This window comes from Fukomys damarensis, unplaced genomic scaffold (genome assembly GCF_012274545.1).
Source record: "Fukomys damarensis isolate Sample0158 unplaced genomic scaffold, DMR_v1.0_HiC HiC_scaffold_35, whole genome shotgun sequence".
Classification (NCBI taxonomy): Eukaryota; Metazoa; Chordata; class Mammalia; order Rodentia; family Bathyergidae; genus Fukomys; species Fukomys damarensis.
The window spans coordinates 53,091,082-53,118,882 of NW_022900947.1; the positions used below are offsets into that span (position 1 = coordinate 53,091,082).

Here is a 27,801-nt window from a genome sequence, read left to right on the forward strand (position 1 = left end):
TTGCTTCAGCTTTCTTTTTTTCACTTTTAGTGCTCTGCAATGTACTCTTAACCTACCACTAAAACAGCCATTGTTAAGGAAAACAGTTGTAGTACCTACTGTGTATACCTTTTTTGGTTTGTTTCTTTGGTTAAATACTTAATTTTTTTCAGTCTCAACCATGTGCTTAGAAGCCCCAGCTTCAATTTTATGAAGATTTCTAGTTTTATCCCTCCTCTTGGGACATTATGCATTAGTAATGAAAAGCTCTCTTTTTCTTTCTTTGCTCCTCTTTCTCTCTTTCTCCTTTTCTTTCTTTTTTTCTCTTTTTCTTTCTCTCTCTCCCTCCCCCCACTCTCTCTTCTTTCTTTCTCTCTTCCTTCTTTTTTGATACAGGGGATCAAACTACTTATCAGGCAGGTGTGGTGCCACTGAGCTAAATGTCTGTCCCAAATGCTATATTTCTATCCTTAATCTTAGCTTCCTAAGGCATAAATTCTTATCCTTCCAGGGGCCATAATATTTCTAATTCTTTGCCTTTTCTTTTACTCAAATTTCTATTTCTATTTCCAATTCTTTACTCTTCTTTTGCTGTACTTCCTGTGCTTCTGTCTCTGTGGACACTATCCACATGGTCACCCAAGGCTTAGCTTCGTCCTCATTTCCAAGGTCCAACCAATCATCCCAGTCCTTAGTTCCTATAATGCAACCCACTTCATCATGTAAATCTCTGCCCACATTCACAGAGGCTGCATCTTTAATTCAGGTCCTTATTAACCATCCAGCTGATGTTCATTTAAAATAAAATGACATTTTACAAAAGCCCTCTTATATTTAAGAAATGTATCCTCTTCACAATATTAACAGTAATCCAATTCATGCTCTTATTGCTTGCAAAACGTACTAGCTTTCTGTCTAGCATCTTTTCCTCCAAAACAATTTTCCTTCCAATCCATCCTCCAGAGTGGCTTCTATTGTAAATCTGTCAACATCACCTTTCCAATGACCATTTTCGATTGTCCCTGAGACAACTGTCAAAAATTTTACTATGACTCACCAAATATTTTTCTTGTCTCACAGCCTTTCTACATTTTCAGTATATTTTCAACATTCCCCTGAGTGTTAATGTTGAAACTGTGGCAAAATGCCCCTGTCAACATTTAGTATGTTGTTTCTTACCTACTGATTTTGGTTCTGCCACCACTTTCACCTGAAATGACCTTTCCCCCAAACTTCTTAATTCCTAAATCCCGTCTTTGACTTCACCTACAAGCAGGAAAGTCCCTGGACATCCAGGGTGAGAGAGAGACTTCAACACTACCTGTGGAAGTGCTCTGATTTCTAGATATTATTTCAGTTGAATTTTGTGCCTTGAAAAGAAGTGTCGCATCATTTTTAATTTGAAGAGGAGGAAACATTTCATGTAATATTAGTAAGAGAGACTCATACCTTGAGCTTTCAAAAAAGGTAATAAATTAAGAAATAATTATTATAACAGTCCATATTTATGCAGTACAAAACACATCACACCCTGTGATGAATATTCTACTCTTAATTATGTTTTAATTTTAAAACATTTTCAACACTTTAAATACTACATCAGAAACTCAGGAATGAATAGAAAGGCATTTATAAGAGAATAAAAATAATATGTAGTCCTACCACATAGAAGTAACTGGTATTATTACATTATTTTTCTCCTTCTAAAATATTGTTTACTTGGCTGAAATAGATTATCACCAAAATATTTAATCTTCTTTTTTCCGTTTACAAAATGGACCCTAAGCCTTTTTTAATTTTTTTCTTTTTATTGAGTTTATTAGTACATTCTAGGTATTCAGTACAGTTACATTCATTACTGGGATCCTGTACCTTTACATGACAAGCCTTGGTTCAAATTTTTTCCTCCTTGTCCCAGCACTCCCTTCACCCCCTGCTCCCCTCCCCATTTACAAACACTTTGTTTCCATTTGTTAATTTTCTCATATTTTTTCTCTTTCTTTATTCCCTTTCCCCTACCCTTCCAAATTTACCTACACCTTTAGCCCTTTTCTTCCTATTTCACATTGTTAATAATTTCATTAGAATCTTATATATTATTATAGTTTTTAACACCAGAGAAACTATTTGGTATTTACACATGTGTGACTTATTTATTTCACTTAAGAGTATATCTTCAATATGTATCCATTTTCCTATGAATGAATCTAATTATCATTCTTTATGGCTGAGTAGTATTCCATTTTATAGAAAAACCACATCGTGCTTTTCCAGTTTCCAAATGATGGGCAAATGGTCTGTTTCCATGTTTTAGGTATTACAAACTGTGCTGCTATAAACATAGGTGTGCATATGTCACTGTGATATGATTCTTTTAATTGTTTTGGAAAGATACCCAGCAGAACTATGGCTGGGTCAAATGGAACCTCTAGTTTCAGCTTTTTGAGGTATCTCCATATTGATTTCTATAGTGGTTGCACCAGTCTGCACTTCCACCAACAATGGAGAAGGGTTCCTTTCTCCCCACAAGTCCACCAACATTTGTTATTGATTCATTTCCCAATAGCAGCCATACTTTGTGGGGTGAGGTGGAATCTCAGTGTAGTTTTCATCTGCATCTCTCAAATAACCATTGATGTGGAACATTTTTTCATATATTTACTCACTTCTTTTACTTCATTATCTGAGAAATGTCTGTTCATTTTGGATGGCCATTTTTGAATTGGGTCTTTATATTTGGGAGAGCTGATTGTTTTGAGTTCTTTATATATTCTAAATAATAGTCCTTTGTCTGAGTAGCAGCTAGTAAAATTTTTTTCCCACATTGTAGGTTGTCTCTTTCTTCTTTAGATGGTTTCTTTTGCAGTGCAGAAGCTTTTTAATAAGATGAGATCCCAGTTTTTGATTATTTCTGCTAGTTCCCATGCAACTGAGGGTTTGTTCATAAAGTCTTTTCCTATGCCAGTGTCTTCCAGAGTTCTGCCTAACTTATCTTCAAGCAAGTTTAGTGTTTCTGTTTTAATATTTAGATCTTTAATCCACTTGGATTTTAATTTAGTGCATGGTGAGAGATAAAAGTCTAGTTTTAATCTTTGGCAGATTGAGATCCAGTTTTTCCAACACCATTTATTGAAGAGGCTATCTTTCCTCCAGTGGGGATGGTTAGCTCCTTTGTCAAAGGTGAAGTAGCTGAGTCCATCTGGAGTTGTTTTTGTGTCTTCCAGTCTGTTCCACTGATCCTCAGATCTGTTTCTTTGCCAGTACCATGCTGTTTTTATCACAGTGGCTTTGTAGTATAGTTTCAAATTGGGAATTGTTACACCTGGTGCCATGTGACTGTTGCCTATAATGGCTTTTGCTATTCTAAGTCTCTTGTGGTTCCAAATGAATTTTTGGATTCTTTTTTCTAGTTCTGTGAAATATAGGGTTGGAATTTCAATTGGCATTGCATTGAATCTGTATAGCAATTTTGGTAGTACAGCTGTTTACACTATGTTGATTCTTCCTACCCAGGAATATTTTCACTATGTTGATTCTTCCTACCTAGGAGCAGGGGATATCTTTCCATTTTCTTATATCCTATTTGATCTTTTTTTTTCAGAGTGCTAAAGTTTTCAGTATAGAGGTCTTTTGCTTTTTTTGTTAGGTTGATTCCTAGATACTTCATTTTTTATATGCTATTGTGAAAGGAATTGTTGCCCTAATTTCTCTCTCAGTGAGTCTTGTTATTTGTGTACAAGAAGGCTATTGATTTTTGGGTGTTGACCTTGTATCCTGCTACCCTGCTAAAAATGTCAATTAAGTCTAGAAGTCTTTGGGTGGAGTTTTTGTGTCTTCAATGCAGAGTATCATATCATCAGCAAATAATAACAGTTTAAATTCTTCCTTTCCTATCTTTATTGCTTTAATTTCTTTCTCTTGTCTAATTGTCTATGGCTAATGTTTGCAGAACTCTATTGAAGAAGAGTGGTGATAGTGGGCATCCTTGTCTTTTCCTGATTATAATGTAAAGGTTTTCAGTTTTTGGCCATTTAATGTGATGTTGGTGGTTTTTCATAGATAGCCTTTAGTAAGTTGAGATATAGACCATCTATTCCAATGTTTTGCAGGGTTTTTATCATGAATGGGTGTTGAATTTTTTCAAATGCTGGTTCTGCATCTATCAAAAGGATCATGTGGTTTTTGTCCTTGACTTTCTTAAGATAGTGTATTACATTTATTGACTTACGTATGGTGAACCATCCTTGCATCCCTGGAATAAATGCGACTTGGTCAGGATGTATGATCTTCTTGATGATCCTCTGTATTCTGTTTGTTAGTATCTTACTGAGGAATTTTGCAACTATATTCATTAAGAAGATTGGCCTGTAGTTCTCTTTTTTAGTTGCATCTTTCCCCGGTTTCAGAATCAAAGTGATATTTGCTTCCAGGAATGAATTTGGAAGTATAGCTTCCCTTTCAATTTCATTGAAAAGTTTGAAGAGTAAAGGCAGTAGTTCTTCTCTAAATGTCTTGTAAAATTGAGCAGTGAATCTATCAGGACCTGGGCTTTTCTTTGTTGGTAAGTTTTAATTACATTTTCAATTTCACTGATTATAATTCAGGTGTTTAAAATGTTTTTTTATCTTCTCTGTTCAACTTTGGTAATTCATAAGTATCTAGAAATTTGTCCATTTCTTCTGTGTTTTCCATTTTATTGGAGTACAGGTTCTCAAAGTAGGTATTAATGATCCTCTGGATTTCTGCTGGATCTCTTGTGACTTCACCTTTTTCATTCCTGATTGCATGGATCTGAGCCTTTTCTTTCCTTTCTTGGATAAGATTAGCTAAGGGATTTTCAAATTAATTTATTCTTTAAAAAACAACTTTTATTTATTTTTTGTATCATTTTCTTAATTAGCATTGCATTGACTTCTGCTCAAATCTTTATAATTTTCTTTCTTGTTCGAGCTTTGTGTTTTTCTTGCTCTTGTTTTTCTAGGAGTCTAACATTCATCATTAGGTTGTTTATTTGAGCTCACTCTGTTTTCCTAGTATGGGCATTCAGTGCTATGAATTTTCCACATAGAACTGCTTTCTTTGTGTCCCATAAATTCCTGTATGTTGTCTTGGCATTTTCATTTATTTGTAAAAACTGTCTCATTTCTTCTTTAATTTCCTCTGTAATCCATTGATTGTTCAGGAGAGTGTTGTTCAGTTTCCATGTGCTTGTGAAGTTCCTACAGTTTCTTGTGCTATTGATCATCAGCTTGATTGCATTATAATCTGATAATATACAAGGGATAACTTCAATTCTTTTGCATTTATTCAGACCTGTTTTGTGGGCCAATATGTGGTCTAACTTGGAGAATGATCCATGTGCATACAAAGAATGTATATTCTGATTTGTGGGGTGGAACACTCTATAGACATCTATTAAATCCATGTGTTCCAAAGCTTGGTTCAGTTCTAGTTTTTCATTGTTGATTTTCTGCCTAGGTGATCTGTCTATTTGTGTTAATGAGGCATTTAAATCCTCCACTACAATTGTATTAGGGCTTATTTGATTTTTCATGTTACTTAATATTTGTTTTAAATAGTTGGCGACATTTATATTTGGTGCATATGTGTTTATGATTGCCATCTCTTCCTCTTGAACTGTTTCCTTTACAAAGGTGTAGTGGCCTTCTTTGTCTCTCTTAATGAATTTTGGTTTGAAATGTACTTTGTCTGCGAATAAGATTGCTACCCCTGTTTTTTTCTGGGCTCCTGTCATGTGGAAAATTATTCTCCATCCTTTCACTTTCAGTCTACAGGCTTTTTTTTTTTTTTTTGCACTAGGTGTGTTTCTTGTGTACAACATATTGTTGGATTCTGCTTTTTATTCCATTCTGTCAGTCTATTTCTCTTGATTGGTGAATTGAGGCCATTGACACTGATGGTTATAACTGGTATGTTCTGACTAATTATTATCATGTTACTGTCCTTTTGTTTACTCTTTTTACTTTTTCTCCCCTCTCCTTTTAGTTTCTTGCCTTGCCTGTTTGATTTGATCTGTTGGGCCTCATGTTGTTGTGACCGTCATCGTCCTTTTCTAGGATATTGTTTAGAATTCCTTGTTGTGCTGGCTTGGTGTTCATGAAGTTTCTCAGGTGTTCTTTGTCATGGAAGTATCTTATTTCAGCATTAATTTTGAATGACAGTTTTGCAGGATACATCAGTCTAGGTTGGAGGTTGTTTTCTTTTAGGACTTGAAATACCTCTTCCAGGCTCTCCTTGATCTGAGGGTTTAGGTTGAAAAATCTGCTGTGATTCTGATGGCTCTCCTGTGCATGTGTTTTGTTTCTTTTCTCTTACTGCTTGTAATATTTTGTTCTTCTGTTGCGTTTCTGGGATCTTGATTATTATATGTCTAGGTGTAGATTTTTTTTTGGTCATGGCTAGTTGGGGTCCTAATATGCCTCACTTATCTGATTGTCATATTCTTCCCCTCTGTAAAGTTTGGTGTCATTAATTCTGTGAACAGCTTTTTAAATAATTTTTATTTGTATTCTGTTGCATACACTTTCAATGGAGTTTTAATCTCCTGGATATCTGTTGGGCATTCATTGTTTCTATTTCTTTCTTATGCCAGGCCTACCTGGCTTCCATCATGGTCCTGTGCTCATCTAATTTTTGTCAGTCTGTTCTAGAGTCACAAATCATGTCTTTCATTTTGCTCACCACCTCTATGGTTATCTGGGAAATTATATCTCTTTTGAATTTTTCTAGAGCCTGATTGATCTGTTTTATTATATCCTGTGCTGTGAGTTCTGAGTGTTCTGGTGGTTCACTATGGAGCTTTTCATCCCCCTTTGCCATTCTTTTGCCATTGGTGAACTGGAAATCTGTCTTTGTGTCTTGTTTAAGTGTTTTCTCACTTTTATTTTTGCTGTTAGGTTGTCCTTGATTCAATCTCTGGGTCATTAAATCTTCCTGATATCATTTCCTTTTAGCCTCTGATTCTCTAATGACTCACAGACATTTTCATTTTCACAATATCAGAGAAAACATCCCATCAAATCCATCCCTATCCTTTATCCCAATTGATACAATCAGCAACACAATAGGATCAATCAAAATGCACAAATAGACCACTTGTGGTAGTCATTAATCTATCGCTTTTAAACCATGTGCATTAAATTAAAGTCAAGAAGCAGCCCAAAATATGTTCACAGTGAACAAACTCCTCAACATAGCATATTTACCATTTAGGACAGGAGCTTAGACAAAGTTAGGACAAGAAGAGTAGATAAGTAAAAAACTGGAGAGCCACCATCGCTTCCATGCCTGGGAGGTAGACTAGGCCCTGATACACTGTGGGAAGGAGAGCCATGCCTTCTCCCTCCCCAGCCACCATTGCTCCAGTGCCAGGAAAGTAGCCACATGGGTGCCGCCGAACCCCCATAACTCCCCTTACCCCACTCCACCACCCCCACCCCGCACTCTCAGACCTCATGACTGTGCCAGTCTTTGGACCCACTCTGTAGAGGCAGAGGTGGTCATCAAGGGTATTTTTCTGAGTTCCCAACTTTGAACATCTTTAAAGAAAGGGCATGGGAAACCTGTAGTAGAACAGTGTGGATTTCAACCATTCAGAAGATTGGGGAACTCAATCTGGGCCTTGCAGCCTGAGGTCAGTCAGCATCATGGGGTTCAGCCATCAGCTAACTGAGATCAGGGGTCTTGCGTCCTCGCTCTGTCTGAGCCATTAAATAGTAAATATACTATATTGAAATTTTGTTCGCTGGAGATATGTTCTGGACTGCTTCTTTATTTCAATTTAATTCAAATGATTTAAGGGTGATAGACTAGTGACTATCACAGGTGGTCAGTGTCCAAATTGTGCTTGATCTCAATGTGTTGCTGATTGTATCAGTTGGGGTAAAGCATTGTGATTGGTTTGATGAGCTGTTTTTTCTGATGTTATGAAGATGAGAATGTCTGTGGGTCTTTAGAGACACAGAAGCTAGGGCACAACTATATCAGGAAGATTTGGGTGATAACCCAGAGATTAAACCAAGGACAGCACGACAGCAAAAATAAAAATGAGAAAACACTTAAGCAAGATACAAAGACAGACTTCCAATTCAGCAATGGCAAGCAGTAGGGCAAATGAGGATGAAAAGGCGAATAGTGAATCAGCAGGACACCCTGAACTCAAAGCACAGGAAGTAACAAAACAGATCAATCAGGCTCTAGAAAAATTCAACACAGAAATAATTTTGCAGATAACCATAGAGATAGTGAGCAAAATGGAAGTCGTGATTTGAGACTCTAGAGCAGAAACTGACAGAAAAATAGATGAGCTCAGGACCATGATAGAAGCCCTGAAGGCCCAGTTTAAGAAAGAAATGGAAACAATAAACACCCAACATAGGAAAGAAATGGAATACATAAAACAGATTCAAACAGATATCCATTGAAAGTGTAGGCAACAGAATAAAATAATGCAAAGATAGACTCTCAGATATAGAAGATAAGATTGCAGTCAGTGCCCATGAAAAGAGAGGTCTCTTAAAAACAGTAAGGGATCATGAGAAATCGATCCAACAACTCCTAGATGATGCAAAGAAGAATAACATAAGACTGATAGGAATCCATGAAGTAGCAGGAGAAAATAAAAATGACTTTAAAAAGCTGTTCACAGAAGTAATGACAGAAAACTTCCCAGAGGGGAAAAATTTGACATTCAGATAATTGAGGCATATAGGACCCCAACTCACTACAATAAAAAAAAAATCTATACCTAGACATATAATAATCAAGATCCCAGAAATCCAATAGAAGAATAAAATACTACAAGCAGTAAGAGAAAAGAATCAAATCACATGCCAAGGAAAGCCCATCAGAATCACAGCAGACTTTTCAACACAAAATCCTAGGAGCAAGAAGAGCCTCGAGTGGGATATTTCAAGTACTAAAAGAGAACAACCTCCAACCTAGACTGATGTATCCTGCAAAACTTTCTTTCACAATGGATGGGGAAATCAGACACTTCCACGACAAAGAACACCTGAGAAACTACATGAATACCAAACTAGCACTACAAGCAATTCTAAACAAGATCCTAGAAAAAGACAATGAAGGCAACAACACCATGAGGCCCAACAGAGCAAATCAAGTAGGCAAGGCAAGAAACTAAAAGGAGAAGGTGAAAATGTGAAAAGAGTCAACAAAAGGCCAATAACATGTCAATAATAAGTCAATACATATCAGTTATAATCATCAATGTAAATGGCCTCAACTCACCAATCAAGAGAAATAAACTGGCAAAATGGAATAAGAAGCAAAATCCAACAATATGTTATATACAAGAAACACACCTAGTGCAAAAAGAAGCCCATAGACTAAAAGTGAAAGGATAGAAAACAGTTCTCCATGTTACAGGCACCCAGAAAAAAGCAGGGGTAGCAATCTTATTTGCAGACAAAACAAATTTCAAACCAAAACTGATTCTAGTATTATTTATGTAGGATGGTACTGTATCATACCTCTGTGAATGTAAAATATGTTGTACCTGCTTTATGATACATAGTAATGACTGTGCTTTATTGGAGCTATATTTAATGATATTACTCTAGAATGTTCTCTTTCCAGATGATGATTAAGATGCTAATAAAAAAATGGTGCCAGGTACCACAACAGCAACAGAACTTTGCTGTTTTCTGGATATTATTCTTTTCTTTTTTTGTTTGTTTGTTTAATGGAATGTGCTAAATGTCTATAATTTTGTTCAGATGACTGCAGAACCTGGAAAAGCTGTTGCTGCTATCGATGCATAACATACTGGTATTATTAGTCTCTCTCTATATATATATATAAATTGAATTTTGGGAAACTTTAACGGTGCTGTCAACTTTGGAAAAAGTTATCCCAATTTACTGTGTTGAGTTGGCATTGTACAGAAATGGACAGCCATATTGGTCTAGAAATGTTAATTTTTTAAATTTTTATTTTGTATTTGTATTTTTCTTTTTTTTCTTTTTTTTTTTTTATTGAGTTTATTGGTACATTTAGGGATACAGTACAGTTACATTCATTGTTGGGATGTATTTGTATTTTTCTATTTGTACAGGGGTAATGCATTGTACTAAATATGTAAGGTCATATATACATGGGTTTGATTACAGAAACTAAAAAAGTATTCACCAAATAATGAAAAAAAGAATAAGATAAGACTACAAGAGCAAGAAGCAATTTAAATGTGTTAAGGGACCATTTTCATCTTCAGAATTAAAGATTATCTTAATCTTACATCATTGCCTTTTCTCTTTTTCTTTCCTGTTTAGTTTTATTTTAGGATTCCCTATTTTTAATGTTCATACAGAGATTTCTTTAACTGAAATATCAAATAGTTTCTCTGCTGTGAAAAACTATAGTATCCAGGATCCTAATGAGATAATTAATAATGTGAAATAGGAAGTAAAGGGCTAAAGGTGTAGGGAAAGTGGGAAGGATGGGGGAAAGGTAATAAGGGAGAGGAAAAAAATATGAGAAACTGAAAAAAATGGAAAGAAAGTGCTTGTAAATGGGGGGGAGGGGATGAAGGGAGGGCAGGGGTAAGGGGAAAATGAGAATCAAGACCTATTATGTAAAGGTACAGGATCCCAATGATGAATGTAACTGTATTGTATACCTAGATTATACCAATAAACTCAATAAAAAGAAAAAAAAAAAGACTGACCTCAGGCCACAAGGCCCAAATTGAGCTCCCCGATCTCCTGCAGGGTTGAATTCCAGACAGTTCTACCACAGGTTTCCCCACCCTTTCTTTAAAGATGTTCAAATTTGGGAGCTCAGAAAATTACCCTTTATAACCAGCTATGCCTCTGCACAGTGGGTCCAAGGACTGGCACAATCAGGAGGTCTGGGAGGGGGAAGCACTTATTTTCTATCCTAAAAGGATAGATAAGTTGAGAAAGATGTATCAGAGATGAAATTTCACATCAACAGTTTATGTTCCATTTTTTGATTTTGATTGTTTTTGCTTTTCAGATTGAAGCTTAATTCTTTCTTGGTGGATGAGTAGATAGCTAACAGACACAAGGTGCCATGTTTTCACGGCTATATACATTATTGGCATTATTAAATGTATGTGCTTAAACTACTCTTCAATGTATATTTTGAATATGTGACAAGATTTCACAATTTAAATTCTATTGCAAAAAGACTAAAATTAAGTTTTATTCTGAATGACAGAGGCACTTTATTTATTATCACACATGAGTGTCAATATTATTTTTAATCTTTCCCAGTTGGGTAAAAACAATCATTAGAATGATGTAGAAGTAAAAGTGATTTTAATACTTTATGCTCTTGGAAGCTCTAAATGTAAGTTAGATATGATACAATGATTATTTTAGTTATAATAATTATAGTAATAACATTTTTACTAAATAATGCCTATCTTGATTGATCTTTCATAAAATGAAAAAATGATACTTCTATTTACTGAGTCTTTATTATATGGTTGTTTTGTCTACCAATGGAAAAATTGAATGGTAAAGGTGCATCTTTTATAACCTAAACTCTAAAGCCACTATGAAAATACAATTTAATAATTGCAAATATTTGAGAGAGATTGCTATATCCCATGCACTGGGCTAAATACTAGTGGATCATTCATTCACTTTAATCTTCACAACAAATTTCTGAAGAATAAATGAAATGACACTTCTTTACATGGGAGTACTTTAGCTTAGAGAAGGAGAAAGGAACATGTCCCACATCAAATAAAAAAACTTCAGAAAATTGGGTTTTCCTTTAAAAATTTCCTTTAAAATTTCATGCAACTCTGTAAAGCAGATTCACCATTACCACATTTAAAGATATAATAATTAATCCTAAATAATTTTCCCAATTAATCTATATCATCAAAGTGTTTGTTGAAAATATATAATTTAGTATACAGTTCTAGTAACTAAAAAGAAAAACAAAGCAACAACAAAAATCTAAAGTAACCTGAAAAAAGCAGACAAACTTTAAATTCAATGTTTGACTTTTTCTAGATGATGCCACATCTCTGTGAACTGTGGTGCTGATGGTGATTTTACTCATTAAACTTAATAGATCCTTGTGCAGTTATAAAGGTATTACAATTAAATGCACTGATAGGCATATATAATATAGTTAGGAATATATTATAATTAAATGTGCACATATGTATATACCCTATTTTTTACTAACAGAAGCTATTTTAATATGTAACTGATGATGGATAGATATATATTCACAAAGAACTCAAACTCAGCAAAGACAGAGGAGTCAATAAAAATGACCAAAATCTCAGGCACTTTGCAATAACAAGAAGTCCAAATGACTAAGTGAAACACAAATGAGTCCTCAAAAAGATTGGGTATATACAAATTAAAATCACAGTATTAACACTATAACCTACAGGAAATTAGCAAATACAAAAAGGCAAGCAAATGCTTAAAGATGATATGGAGTAAAGGGTGTCATAATATGGTATTAAAGAAAACAGTGTCATATTATCCATAAAGCCTTTTTTTGTTTGTTTTTTTGAGGCAGGGTCTCACTACATAATTGAGACTGACCTGGAACTCACTATGCACCCCAGGCTGGTCTTGAACTCACAGTGATCCTCCTGCCTCAGACTCCTGGGTGCTGGAATTATAGGCATGCACCACCACGCCTATCCATAAAGATTTTTTTAAAGCATATGTGCAATGATTTGGCAATTAATTCTATAACTACATGCTCCCTAGGCAAAGTCATGATACATGCATAAGAAAAGTCATAGTGTTATAACTTTAAGTTCTAAAACCTGAAACAACATAAACGTCCATAAATGCTTGCATAGATAAGTAAACTATGTGTCTTAGTTACTTTTTCATTGCTGAAATAAAATACATGATTCTTACAAGTTAAAAGGACAAAAGGCTTATTTTAGTTCAGTTTGTAGAGGTTTCAGTACATAGTTAGCTTGCACCAAGGTAGGGCAGCATAGCAGATTGGCATCACAGTGGGGAAACAGTCCATGGCAGGGCAGAAAGGAGGCAGCAAGCAGCAAGCAGTGAGCCTTTGGGATTCTTATTCTATCCAGGCTACAGGCCTACTGGATGGTGCCATCCACACATTGGGCAAGCCTTCTCATTATCCACACCCAGAACTACACTAAGCCAATCCATGGATAATTTAGTTATCACACATTCTTAATCCACATTTACACATTCTACATCAAACTACTTCCAAAAAGCCCCACCTCTGAGTGTGCATAAGGCTTTGGGGTATAACACTATGGAATATTTAAGACAATGGATTCCTAGCTAATAATAAAAATAAATGTATTAATATTGTGTACAACAGGGTGGACAACTCTTGCAACAATTTTCAGTAGGAGCAAACTTCAAAAATGTTAAATGCTGTCACATTTATTTTAAGCCCTAGTAAGATATCATTTTTTAAAATTTTTATTTCTTTGATAAAGTAAAAAATGAGAATCCAGATAAAAATCCTGAGTGTAATTACACAGCAGTATATCAGTCTTTGGATCATGTTGAGGGATAAAATTTAGAGATACGAATTCTACAAAGCACTGTCATGGTCTGGGTGCTTTTTGTTTCTCCAGGGTTTATGGGTTGGAAGCTTGGTCTCCACTTAGGCTGAGTGGAATGTGATTATAGCATTGGGGGCACTGCCTCAGAAAGGACTCATGTTAAGACTGGTTCCTTCAAGCTCTCTGACTTCCTATATCATCATGTGATCTCTTCCACACATGTTCCTGATATGATGACGTTCACTGTATTGTGACCCAGCAAAGGGGACCCTCACCAGGTGCAATCCAGTGGAGCTGTCCCATTTTTTGTCTTTCTGCCCCTAAACCATGAGCTTCATAAGCAGCCAGCATCATGCATTTTGTTACAGAGAAATGGAAAATGACAAGTACTTAGTAGTCAGTAGCATAGATACTATTTCTTAAAACACAGTTAGCACAAAAATGTTTCAAGTCACAACTATAAAACTTGAGAAATAGAAAAGTAAGTCCCCACCATGCAGAAGTTGATTTGGTACTAATGGCTAGATTTTGGATATTCTTTAGCACATCAGACATAGACATCAGACATAGCCACTCTGTCTCCATATTAGGTCAAGACAAAATCAGACCATTCTATGAGATGTCTGAATTCAAAGACATGAACATTATTCAAAACAACATAATAAAGCAAAACAAAAGGAAACGTATCCTTGCCAATATGTGACAGCTGCTTCTTTGTGTATTTGCAGCATTAGTCTCTCTTTATCCAGATCGTGTAGCTGAGATTTATTAAGCTACCTAGTCACAGCATTATTCCAGCAGTTTGATGGCATCTAATCCAGAGAAAATGAGTTCCTTCAACTCTCCCCAAATCACCCAAGGCAAGGCAAAGTCTTAGAGTGCATCCCTTTTTCATAATTTCATGGTAAGGAGCCCTGGGGTTCTCACAGTTTATGCTCTTCTTTCTAAGCAGTAAAAATCCCAAGCACAGATACATTCCTCATTCTCTGGCTGGAAGAAATTGATTAATGAAGCCTATTCTACGTTACTGAATTATTCTACTATTGCTTATTTTAAAATCTATATTTGAGTATTGAAAATAGGTCAGAATTTTGATATAGTTAAAGATGATCATTTGTAATTATTCAAATATTCAGAATTATGACTACTCTGTGAAATACACTTCAGTCTTGCTGATATAATTTTAATAACTTGTGTCTACTAAAACACTTATTTTATTGTGAATACTTCATATCTTGAATTTTTTCTACTCATCTTTCCTTAGATTTATTTATATTTTTAAAAACAATATTTTAAAAATAAATTTTTCTTCTCATTATACTATTACAATGTGCTTTCTTTCATTTCTTTATATTATTAAAATGTGTATGTTCCTTTTGAAACTGAATTTATCATCTTAGATGCCTCTATCTTATCCCCTTCTATTTGTTTATCCTTTTTTAAGGTCTACTTTCTTCTTTCTTTTACTAAACACCTATCTCTACTCAGGCTACTCTTCAATATCCTCATGGGCTGGCCTACTGATAGCTCTCTCAAATCCTGAGTGTGTACCTACCTCAGATAGGTCTCTTATTGCTGTTCAGTGGCTTAAACCTACACAAATTTATTCATGTCCCATCCTGAATGTTAAAATCTGAAGTCAGTTTTATTGGGCTAACATCAGTGTGTTGGCAGAGCTGATTCTTTATGGAGCCTTGGCAGGGGAATCTGTTTCTTTCCTCTTTTCTAGCAACTGCCCTTGTCCCTTGGCTCATGGACCCATACCACATTTTCCTCATCCCTCCTTTAAGTCATCACACTGCCTTATTCCTTTGACCACATTTCCTCTTCTATGAGGATCCTTGTAGTTATATTTACAGCTCATCCAGAAAATTCACAATATTATTCTAATCCCAGGATTCTTAATTGTGTTTAGAATGCCCCTTTTGCTGGATAAGATAATGCCCAGGTTCTAAAAACTAGAACATGGAGATCTTTGGGTGAGGATGAGGCATCATTCAGCCTATTGTAATCTCTATGACAGTTTTTTAAACAATTTTTTGCCATTTTAAAAATTATTTCCTCACTTTAAACACCTGCAGGATTGGTAGTGCAGGACATTTTAAGCACAAAACTACTTCATTAGTTTATAAATCAAAGAAAATATTAATAAGAAAAAATTTCAGAGGACAATTTGATTTATGTTTTTATATTTTATGAGACTCTAAGAAATGGATATTTATTGAAGTGGGTAAGAAGGTAAGCTGAACATGTTGGACAATATTTCATTTCTTCCTCAGAGGTATTCCAAGAATAGTTTACCATTCACTGAAATGAATCTCTAAAATTTTAGGTAAAGATTTACCTCATCTGTGAGTATAAACACACAAGTCACAGCAAGGGCAAATGAATCTTAGTTTGTCAATGGGCTTATTTGTGGTTCTGACTGCTCACTTTTCCATAAAATTATAAATAAATTCTCAATGTTTCCATCTTCTCTGGTCATAAAACAATCTGATTTTTCTTCAAAAGAAATGCTTCATTTTTAGCCTGTTATAGGCATTTTTTCAGGTAAATCTTTTAATATCCTGAGCATTTCTTGAGCAAACTCATTAATATAATGAATCTGAGAAAAATATATTAAGCAAATCACAAGATGCCATTTATCTTTATTTTAAAGGTAATTTTTTTCATTCTTTCCTTTTTAAATCATGTTTTCTTTTTTTTAATGGTTGCTTTTTATTATTTTTTTGGAATGAACAGATTTGTAATCATCCCACTCAAAGAAAGACTTTATCTTTGCTAGAATTTGAAAATATTTATCTTCCCAGGGTAAAATATCCCTTGCTTCACAATCATGCCATGTTCAAGGCATCACATTTCTGTAAGCATATACATTTTTGAACAATTATTTTCAAGGACGTAAATCATATTTTCTTAGATGGATCTGCCAATGTATGTATATTTCAAGCCTTACTGGGTGCAAGTATGTAACACAGAGTTCACAGTAGGAGCAACCTATAATTAAACATCAATAAAAGATTAGTAATTAAAACATTAGTATCATGTGAATGTTACATTTTGCTAACAGAGAATTTCAAGATTCTCAGTCATGGAGTACTGAGGCAACAGAAGTATGATGTGGGTACTTACCCTCAACGACAAAATGAGTAACAATGCCAATGGCAATTCCTATGACTGCTACGATTGCTAAGGTAAAAAGTGCAAGCCTTATAGGGTCCCAAAATTGCTGTCTTCTTTGATAATCAACTCGTGGATATTCAGCTTCTGACAATTCAACTGGTCTGTGACAAAAAAAGAATATAGTAAGACAACAAAAAACAACCTATCTATGATTCTACTTATGTCCACTTGCTATGCTCTTTCATGAAAATTATTTATTTGATTTTATTGATTTTTTTGTCTTTTTGTTAAGTTATTGGAACTATTTAGATACACACAATGATCACATTCATCATGGGAAATTTGTACCTGTACATATCTTGATTCTTTTTTTTCCCCATTGCCCTCCCCTCCTTTTAAGACTATGTTTCTCCAGGAAGGGGAAGTGAAAGGCATAGGGGAAAGGAAAGAAGGGAAAGGAATAAATATGAGAAAAGGAAAAAATGGAAACAAAGACTTTTTAAAGAGGGAGGGGTTGCAGGGGTTGAAAGGAGGGCAGGGGAATGAGAAAAACACTAAGAGCCAAGATATATCATGTAAACATACAAATTCCTAATAATGAATGTCATTGTATTGCATACCTAAAATGCACCAATAAACTTAATGAATAAAAAGGATTATCTTTATATAACTTTAAACTTGCCATTTATTTAGTTTATTCTCTGAATCCTCAAATAGGATTCAATACTGGGATATTTTGCAAGTGAGACGTTTTATAAAAGTTTGTCTATTTTACATTTATTTAATAAATATGTACGGTAAACTTTCAATAAATGTAGTGATGGAAAATCATTAAAACAGTAACTATCATATCAAAATAATGTTTCAGAAACTGTTCTAGTTTCCAAGAGGTGTAAAGATTTTAAGACATATTCTTATCTTTAGGATGCTTGCACTTTGAAAAAGGAAAAAGACATGGAAAAAAGTAGTTAAAATAAAATATGAATCCTATTATAATAAGTTTGTACAGGAGATAACATTTAATTTTTAAAGGGCTGTGTCAGCTAATTTTTTTAAGAAGGAAGTACTATTAAAACTTTGAGGAAAAATGATCTACTAGGTGAAAAAAAAAGAACAGAGAAAGTCATATGAGGGGAACAAAGAAAAAGGTAGGAATGTAAAACTAAGCGTTTCTTACTAATAATTACTACTGGAAATAAACACATAAATAAAACAAGGCTTTTTTTCATTTTTGCCCTTTTTGGCCTACAAATTATTTCTAGGTTGTAAAATCTTTCTCAGCATTGCAAAAGTGGAAGCGGAAAAGACAGAGTAAGGTGGCTGGAATGAGCTCATAAGAAGGTTCCTTACCCAAAAAGAAGAGTTGGAAATTTACCCTGAAGCATCTGAAGAGTGAATCAGATTGCATCCAGATAGCAACTTTAATTAATGCCACAGGTGTAAAGGAGGATGGGATTAGACAAGAAGACAGACAGGTAGGAAGGTTAGAGGTCATACTGATGCCCAGGAAAGACACGGAGGCCTGAATTGAGGCTGTGGAATGGTGGAGGCAGTAACTAATCCTGGAGCACTGCTGAGTGATTGACTAGGTTTGAAACAAGAAAAGGACTAGTGGTTCAAGCATTTAGAAGTCCAGGCAAGTGGTTGTAAAAGGTGAAGAAGATTAAAAGAACAAATCCAGAGTAGATGTCAATGTTGTAAATAAAGGGCAACTTGCTGTCATAACAGGAATCTAAGCAAAAAATCTATTTTACCCTCTTCCATCTGACTCATTTTATTTTAATTTTGTCACCAATGCTTGCTTACATAGTTCTAAGAAAAGCAGCTGTGAAGGTTGAAGCCACACAATTCAGAAAAAAAGTTACTAATGTTCCCATGTATAGTGCCTTCCTTCTCATCCAAAATAAAAATCTACTTCCAAGATGCATGGCAGTGAGTATTCTTATTTATTTTGTGGAAATTCTGAGTTATTGTAACTCATTTTTGTGGTCACTCTTTATTTCTCTCTTTGGCTGATTTTATTGTTGCAACCTGAGTTCTTCAAAAGGTAAGAAATGATGAGAATGAAATTGTATCAGATGTATGAGGTGAAAACCAAGTGTGGCATTGTAATTGCATTGTCAGTGTAAAGGACACTGTTGTATTTCCTGGTTACAGGCATATTTATTTGTAAAATGGGTACCAGCTGTTGCAATCTGATATAATTAGAATGCTGGTTTTGTCTCAGGTGGAAGTTGAAGTAAATTTTACCAAATATCCATTTTTTTTTTGTTTTGAAATGTAAATGGCAACAACAGTATGCAGAAACTATACAAATACAAAGGAAGTGGTGTTTACCCTAACTGGGAAAGAAAATTTTGTTTAAAAAAACAAAACAGAGCAGCACAGTTGACAAGTGGAAGGTGAAGCCCCGAGGAGCTGTTCTACTACTCCAACTCCATGGTCCTAGGCTTACAAACAGTGCAGGCTGTGCTGCAGTGGAGCTGCATGGGCACCTGCAACAGTGCTCTCCCCACTCCTGCCTCTGACCTCTAGACTGCACCAGTACCCAGATCCATAGCTCAGAGGCACAGGGAGTTATAAAGGCCATTGTCCTGGGCTCCAGAAGATAGAGCAGAAGTGAACAACAGAAAGAGGGCCCCTCTCAGGCTCCATGATGACTGAAGCCCACTGTAAAAGTGAAGAGAGTCTTTGCAATAAAGGCACACCAGACTATGGTAGGTGGTAAGTTGGAGGAATCACTACTTCCTATCAGAACCTGGACTATCTTCAGGGGAAGGGCAGCTGGAACTTGCAGCAGAACCTTGCAGAGCTCAACCCTGCAGGAGGTCAGGGAGCTCAACTTGGGCCTTGCAGCCATAAATTAGCCTGAATCTCAGGGGTCCACTGCTGGCTTGCTGACACTAACTGACTGAGACCTACACACTGCTGCCCACATTGTCTATTGTGACAGCAGAGACATACACTGACAGAGGCTCTTTATTTTTATTTTTAAAATTATTTTTTCTTTTTCTCTTATTTTCAATTTTTTTCTTCTCTTGAAATTTTTTCTCTCTTCATTTTTCTGTTCTGTTACTCACTCTTTTGCTCTCCAACATTTGTCATCTCTCTTTTTGTTCCTGTACCTGCCCTAAATTGGATTTCTTCTTTCCTTTTTTCTTCTCTCCTTTTCCTTCTCTCAACTGTCATTAGTTCCAAAGAAAAATGAATACAGTTTCTAGCTTCCCTATTGCTGTTAGGTTGTTCTGTCTTTTTATCTTGTCTTCAATAGTTTCCTAGTTTGCATGATCTTCCTGTGTCCTGTGGCCTCACATCTAACTTTACCTTCTACCTAACCTTCTACATATTTATCCCTCTCTCCCCAACTCCTTCTAATTCCCCATCCTGAAGGGTAAAGTTGCTATATTGAGAGTTCATTCAGTATAAACATATTTTAGGCTGGTCCTCAATTTTGATTTAATTCACATGGTTAAAGATAATTGACTAATAACTACCATAAATTGTCATTTTCTAAGCTGAGCTTGAGGCTATTGTGTTGCTGATTGTATCACTTGGGCTAAGGTGTTGTGATTGATCTAATCAGTTGTCCTTCCTGTTATTATGAAATGACAGTGTCTCAGAGTCATAAGAGACTCAAAACCTAAAGACCAGCTATATCAGGAAGATCAAAATATTAACCCCAGAATTAAATCAAGGACAGTACCAACAACAAAAATAGAAATGAGGAGACATTTAAGCAAGGTGCAAACACAGACTTCCAGCTTACCAAAGGCAAATTCTGGGGAAAACCAGGTGGAAAAGCCTGATAAACAACCACCCAGATACCCTCAACCAATAGTGTGGGAAGTAAAACAGAGAATGAAGCTGCAGAAAAATTGAAAACAGAAATAATTTTCCAGATAACTACAGAGATGGTGAGCAGAATGAAAGACATGATTAGAGACTTTGGAACAGAAACATTTAAAAAATAGATGAATTCAGGACCATTATGGAAGCCATGAATGCCCGGCATAGGAAAGAAGTGGAAACCATGAAACAGATTCAAACAGATATCCAGCAAATGAAAACCTCTATTGAAAGTATACACAATAGACTGAGTCAATCTGAAGACAGAATATTAAGCATAGAAGACAAGATGGCAGTCGGGGACTATGAAAAGAGTGCTCTCTTAAAAATAGCAAGGGACCATGAGAAATCAATCCAACAGCTCCTAGATGATGCAAAGAAGAATAATGTAAGACTGATAGGAGTCCATGAAAAAGCAGGAGAAAGTATAAAACATAAAAACATGTTCATAGAATTAATGACAGAAAACTTCCCAAACAGAGCAAAAGAACTTGACATACAGATAAGTGAGGCATATAGGACTCCAGCCAGCCATAATAAAAAAAAATTATGCCTAGATGTATAATAATCAAGACCCAGGAAACCTAGCAGAAGAACAAAATCCTACAAGAATTTAGAAAAAAGAAACAAATCACATGCAAAGGAAGGCCCATCAGAATCACAGCAGATTTTTCAACACAAACCCTCAGGTCAGAGAGAGCCTGGATTGAGGTATTCCAAGCCCTAAAATTACCTCCAATCTAGACTAATGTATCCTGCAAAACTGTAATTCAAAATTGATGGGGAAATAAGATACTTCCATGGCAAAGAATACATGAGAGACTTCATCAATACCAAAACAACACTCTAAACAATATCCTAGAAAAAGACATGAAGATTATAACTACATGAAGCTAAACAGAGCAAACCTATCAGGCAAGGCAAGAAATTAAAGTGACAGAGAAAAAAATTAAAAAGAGCCAATGATAGGATAATAACATGACAATGATAAGTCAATACATATAAATTATAATGACCAATGTTAATGGCCTCAATTCACCAAACAAAAGAAATAGACTGGCAAAATGGATCAAGAAACAAAATCCAACAATATGCTGTATACAAGAAACAAACCTAGTTCAAAAAGAAAATCATAGACTGAAAATAAAAGGATGGAAACTGTTCTCCATGTGACAGGAAACAGGAAAAAAAGCAGGGGTAGCTATCTTATTTGAAGATAAAATAAATTTCAAACCAAAACTAATTAAGAGAGACAAAGAAGGTCACTACATCCTCTTAAAGTGAACAATCCAAGAGAAAGAGATGACAATCATAAATACATGTGCACCAAATACTAATGCCCCCAACTATACAAAACAAACATTAAGGGACATGAAAAACCAAATAAGCACTAATGCAATTGTAGTGGGAACCACAATACCCCAGTGTCACAAATAGATACTTCATCTGGATAAAAAGTCAGCAATGAAATACTAGAACTGAACCAAGCTTTTAAACAAATGGACTTAATAGACATCTACAGAGTGTTCCACCCCACAAAATTTGAATACACATTCTTTTCAGCTGCACACAGGTAATTCCTCAAAACAGACCACACACTAGATCATAGAACATGTTTAAGTAAATGCAAAAGAATTGAAATTATCCCATGTATATTATCTGACTACAGTGCAATTTAACTGGCGATTAATAGCATAAGAAACTGCAAGAAGTTCACAAACACATGGAAATTGAACAATCAATTACCTCACAGAGGAAATTAAAAAGAAATTAGACAGTTTTTATAATTTAATGATAATGCCAATAAAACATACAGGAATCTATGGGCCACAATGAAAGCAGTTCTATGAGGGAAATTCATAGCAGTGAATGCCCATACTAGAAAGACAGAGCAAAATCTAATAAACAAACTAATACTGAATCTTAATCCCCTAGAAAAAGAAGAGCAGGACAAACCCAAAGCTCCTACAAGAAAAGATATTTTAAAGATCAGAGCAGAAAAGAATGCAATGGAGACTAAGGGAATGATATGAAAAATTCAATGAATCAAAAAGTTGCTTTTTCAAAAGAATAAATAAAATCAGTAAACCCATAGCAAGCCTTATCAAAAAAGAAGACAAAAGGCTGAAATCCATGCAATTAAGAATAAAAAAGGTGAAGTCACAATAGATCCAGCAGTAATTCAGACAATCATCAATACATATTTTGAGAACCTGTACGCTAATAAAATGGAATACACAGAAGAAATGGACAGATTTCCAGATACATAGGAATTACCAAAGGTGAATGAAGAAGATAAAAAATTCTAAACACCCCAATAACAATCTGAAATTGAAAAAGTAATAAAAAATTTACCAACAAAGATAAGCCCAGGTCCTGATGACTTCACTACTGAATTCTACAAGGCATTTAGAGAGAAACTATTGCGACTACTCTTTAAGCTTTTCAATGAAATTGAAAGAGAAGCAATACTTCCAAATTCATTCCTGGAAGCAAGTGTTACTTTGATTTCAAAACCAGGGAAATATCCAAGCAAAAAAGAGACCTACAGGCCAATTGCCCTAACATAGATAAAAAAAATCCTCAATAAGATATTGGCAAACAGAATACAGAAGGTCATCCATCAAGAAGATCATACACCAGGACCAAGTCAGACTTATTGCAGGGATGAAAGAATGGATCAACAAGTATGTATTGATCAACATACATAAATCAATAATAATACACTGTATTACACTGTATTAACTGAGTCAAGGATAAAAACCATATGATCATCTCAATAGATGCAGAAAAAGCATTTGACAAAATTCAACATCCATTCATGAAAAAACCCTACAGAAAATTGGAATAGATGGTCTTTATCTCAACCTGATAAAGGCTATCTATGAAAAACCAAGAGCTAATGTCATACTAAACGGTCAAAAAACTGAAAGCCTTCTTGCTAAAATCAGGACTAAGACAAGGATGTTCACTATCACCACTCCAGTTCAATATAGTTCTGGAAATATTATTCACAGCAATTAGACAAGAGAAAGAAGTAAAAGCAATAAAGATAGGAAAGGAAGAAGTTAAACTGTCATTATTTGCTGATGATATGATACTCTATGTAGAAGACCCAAAAGACTCTGCCAAAAGACTTCAAGACTTAATTGCCAGATTCAGTAGAGTAGCTGAATGCAAGGTCAACACTGAAAAATTAATACCCTTCTTGTACACAAATAACAGACTCACTGCAAGAGAAATTAGGGAAACAATTCCTCTCAAAATAGCATCCAAAAAAATGAAATATCTAGGAATCAATATAACAAAGAAAGCAAAAGACCTGTACACTGAAAACTACAGCACTCTCAAAATAGAGATTAAAGATGACATAAGAAATAGAAAGACATCCCTTGTTCCTGGGTAGGAAGAAACAACATAATGAAAATGGCCATACTTCCAAAACTACTATATTGAATGCAACCACAATTGAAATCCCAACATTATATGTCAGAACTAGAGAAAACAATAACAAAATTCATTTGGAACCAGCAGAGACCTAGGATAGCAAAAGCCATTCTAAGCAACAGAGACATGACAGGGGATATCACAATCTCCAACTTGAAAGTACAAAGCCACTGTGATAAAAACACAACATAGTACTGGCAAAGAAACAGACCCCAGGATCAGTGGAATAGATTAGATGATGCAGAAACATCAACTCCAGATGTATTCAGCTACCTCATCTTTGACAAAGGAACCAACCATCCTCAGGGGAGTAAAGATAGTCTCTTCAATAAATGGTGTTGGAAAAACTGAATTTCAACCTGCCAAAGATAAAAACTAGACCCCTTTCTTTCACCATGCATTAAACTAAAATCCAAGTGGATTAATATTTAATATTTAATATTTAGATATTAAAACAGAAACACTAAACTTGCTGGAATATAAGTTAGGTAGAACTCTTGAAGACATAATGGCATAGGAAAAGATTTTATGAACAAATCCTCAGTAGCACAGGAAGTAGCACAGAGAATCAACAACTGGTATCACATCTTTTTAAAAAACTTCTGCACTGCAAGAGAGACCACCAACAGAACTAACAGACAACCTACAATGTGGAAAAAAAATTTTACCAGCTGCTCCTCAGACAAATGACTATCATCGGAAATATAGAAAGAAATAAAAAATCAGATCCCCCAAAATATAAAGACCTAATTCAAAAATGGACATCTAAAATGAACAGAATTTTCTCAGACAAACAAGTAAAAGCAGAAATTAAATATATGAAAAAATATTCATCATCACTGGTTATTCAAGATTTGCACCTGAAAACAACACTGAGATTCCACTTCACCCCAGAAAGAATGGCTGCTATCAATAAATTAATAACAATGCTGGTGGGGTTGTGAGGAGAAAGGAACTCTTCCCCATTGTTGGTGGGAGTGCAGACTGGTGCAACCATTCTGGAAATCAATATGGAGATACCATACCCCCCAAAACTAGGGTTAGAAGTCCCATTTGACCCAGCTATTCCCCTGTTGTGTGTCTTCCCAAAAGAATTAAAAGAATTATACCACAGTGACATATGTGCACCCATATTTATAGCAGCACAGTTTATAATAACTAAAACTTGGAAATAGCTCAGTTGCTCATTTACTGGAGACTGGATAAAGAAGATGTAGTTTTTATGTAAAATGGAATACTACTTAGCCATAAAGTGTGAGAAACTAGAGACATTTATAGTTAAATGGACACACATTGAGGCATGTTCTTAAGTGAAATAAATGGGATACACATGTGTAAATACCAAATAGTTTCTGTGGTGTGAAAAAGTAAAAGTGTAAATAAGAGTCAAAATGCATAATTGATCATATGAAATAGAAAGAAAAGTCCTAAAGGAATAGGGGAAGTGGGAAGGGCAGGGGAAAGAAGGGAAAAGAAAAAATATGAGAAAAGGAAAAAATGTAAACAAAGTCTTTGTAAATAGGGAAGGGTGGAGTGGGGTGAAGGGAGGAGGGGATTGGGTAAAAATAAGAACCAAGATACATCATGTAAAGGTACAAGATCTCAATGATGAATATAACTGTACTTTATACCTAAAAAGTACCAATAAACTTAATGAAAAAAACCCAGCAAAATATGCAGGATATTATAAAGAAATGTTTAGGTTGGGCTGCTGTGAATTGCTTGTTTTGAGCATAGCAGACAAAACAAAATATATTAATGGGTTCCTTTATTGTAGTGAACTTAAAAGAACTTGGCTATGATATGGGAGATGAGGTTTTTTTTTTTTTTTTTTTGGTATCAGTTATCGAACTTGGGGCCTTGCCCTTGCAAGGCAGGCGGTGGAACTTCTGAGCTAAATCCCCAGCATGGGAGATAAGTATTTTTAATAGAAAACTGGCTCAAATTTTCAGTAATCATTGTTTCATTTTGATGATATTTAAAATTCTTCATACCTTGAGACATTCCTAAATGTTTCTCCTGTCTTGCACATGATAATTATTTGTTTAATTAAATCTGAATATGAACTGGATGGTAAGTGGAACCATTTAACAGTCTTTTCTGGTACTTTATGTTAAACCTGTTTTAAATAGGGAATTAAACACATTTGTTTTCAATTCTTTTGAGAGGTGTTTGCGATTTTGCTTTACTTTACTCCCTTTATGTTAAAATAAAATTAAAGTAAAAATTGGGTAATGCATAAATGAATACAGAAGTAAAATTCTACTCAAACATAACCTTCCACTTAATTAACCTTCTAAAGGTTAAATGGAAAATGTTTATCTTCTAAACTGTGATGATGTTTTATAATGCAAGTGATTCCAGCCCAACTGAGTTTAATTCTGGCTTTGCTATTGTCAGGAAGATGGTTAAATTCTGTACCTCAATGAATTTATCTGAATCCAAGGAACAAAGATTTGAAGATCCCAAATAAATAATACAATCACAGTCAGGAGACTGTCATGTTCATTTCTGTAACTGAAACAAAGGGCTTTTCTTTGTAATGTTTTATTCTGTTTTTCAGTCTTGTCATTAAATATAACTCCACAGATAACTTAACCTGAAAATTTATAGCAAAGCATATTTCTATAGTTAGAGTAAACTTTTCTTCAGTATGATTACTGGGAACGTTACTTGTGCATGTTAATTTTCTAATGTTTGCAAATCATTGTTTCTGTATTTTTTGTAAAATGAATAGAAAAGTGATCTCTAGAAACACAAAAATTAAAGATATAAATCTATTAGTTTATATAGTAAAATTCCCTAGTTGTTTCCATATATCAACCATTCATCAGGTTTTAAAAAATTAAAATAAAATCTTGGTCTTCTCTTTTGCAAAAGGTCTATGTATGTAGGAAGGGTGGAGAAGGTGATAAAAAAGAATTAAGATGTTATATACATATATCAAGTCTCCACTATGAATGTAATCATTAAATATGACAGACATATACTAATAAAATTTTATAAAAAATAAAAACCCTTAATAAAATAAAATCTTGATCTTTGGACTAAAGATAAAAAACCCAGAATATTTGAAATAAGCCCCCTGCTTTGGTTTAAAAAATAACTTCTGCACTTGTACACCAAAAATATTTATATTCTGAGTTTATCCTTTAATATTTTAATGTGAACACCAATAAAATGACATTGTTGTGACATGGGTGTGGCGATCACATATAAAATAGCATCACACCAGAGAAACTACAGTATTTACACATGTGTGTCCTAATAATTCCATGTAAGAGTATGTCCTCAGTGTGCTATACATGTCTCTAGGTTTTAGTTTCTATGGTGTGATAAACTAAATGTGTAAATAAGGGACAAAATGTATAATTGATATTGTGTAATAGGAAGAAAAGGTCTGAAGGTATTGGGCAAATGGGAGGTGTAGGAAAAGGTAAAAAGGGAAGAGAAAAGGGAAAAAATGGAAACAAAGTCTTTGTAAGTAGGGGAGGAGGGAAGGGGTAAAGGGAGGGCAGGGATAAGGGGAAAAAATGAGAACCAAGACCTGTCATGTAAAGGTACAAGATCCCAATGATGAATGTAACTATACTGTACACCTAAAATGTATCAATAAAAAAGTTACCATTTTTGTAAGTGCATAGTATTTAAAAAATCTTTGCAAATAAAATACAGAAAGTAAAGTCTTTGATACTGTGCACAGAAAAAAAGCTAGAATGGTTGTAGTTATAAAGGATATTTGAGCGTAGAATTAAGAAGAGCAGGAAATTTAGCACCAGAAATTCTAGCTAAATTCAAGTCTTCTGTCATGTATGTTCCGGGCATGTCTCTGATTTCACGCACACACACAAACACACACACACACA

At 34.8% G+C, this 27,801-nt stretch overlaps 1 protein-coding gene across 1 annotated transcript in view; it reads right to left on the reverse strand.

Annotated features, from left to right (window-relative positions):
* Positions 1-27,801, reverse strand: part of LOC104853270 (transmembrane serine protease 11F) — a 99,716-nt gene that overhangs the window by 36,219 nt on the left and 35,696 nt on the right. Inside the window, exon 3 of the mRNA XM_010611175.2 lies at positions 16,652-16,803. Within this exon, the coding sequence (XP_010609477.1) occupies positions 16,652-16,803 (152 nt within the window). The remainder of the gene's footprint in view (positions 1-16,651; positions 16,804-27,801) is intronic.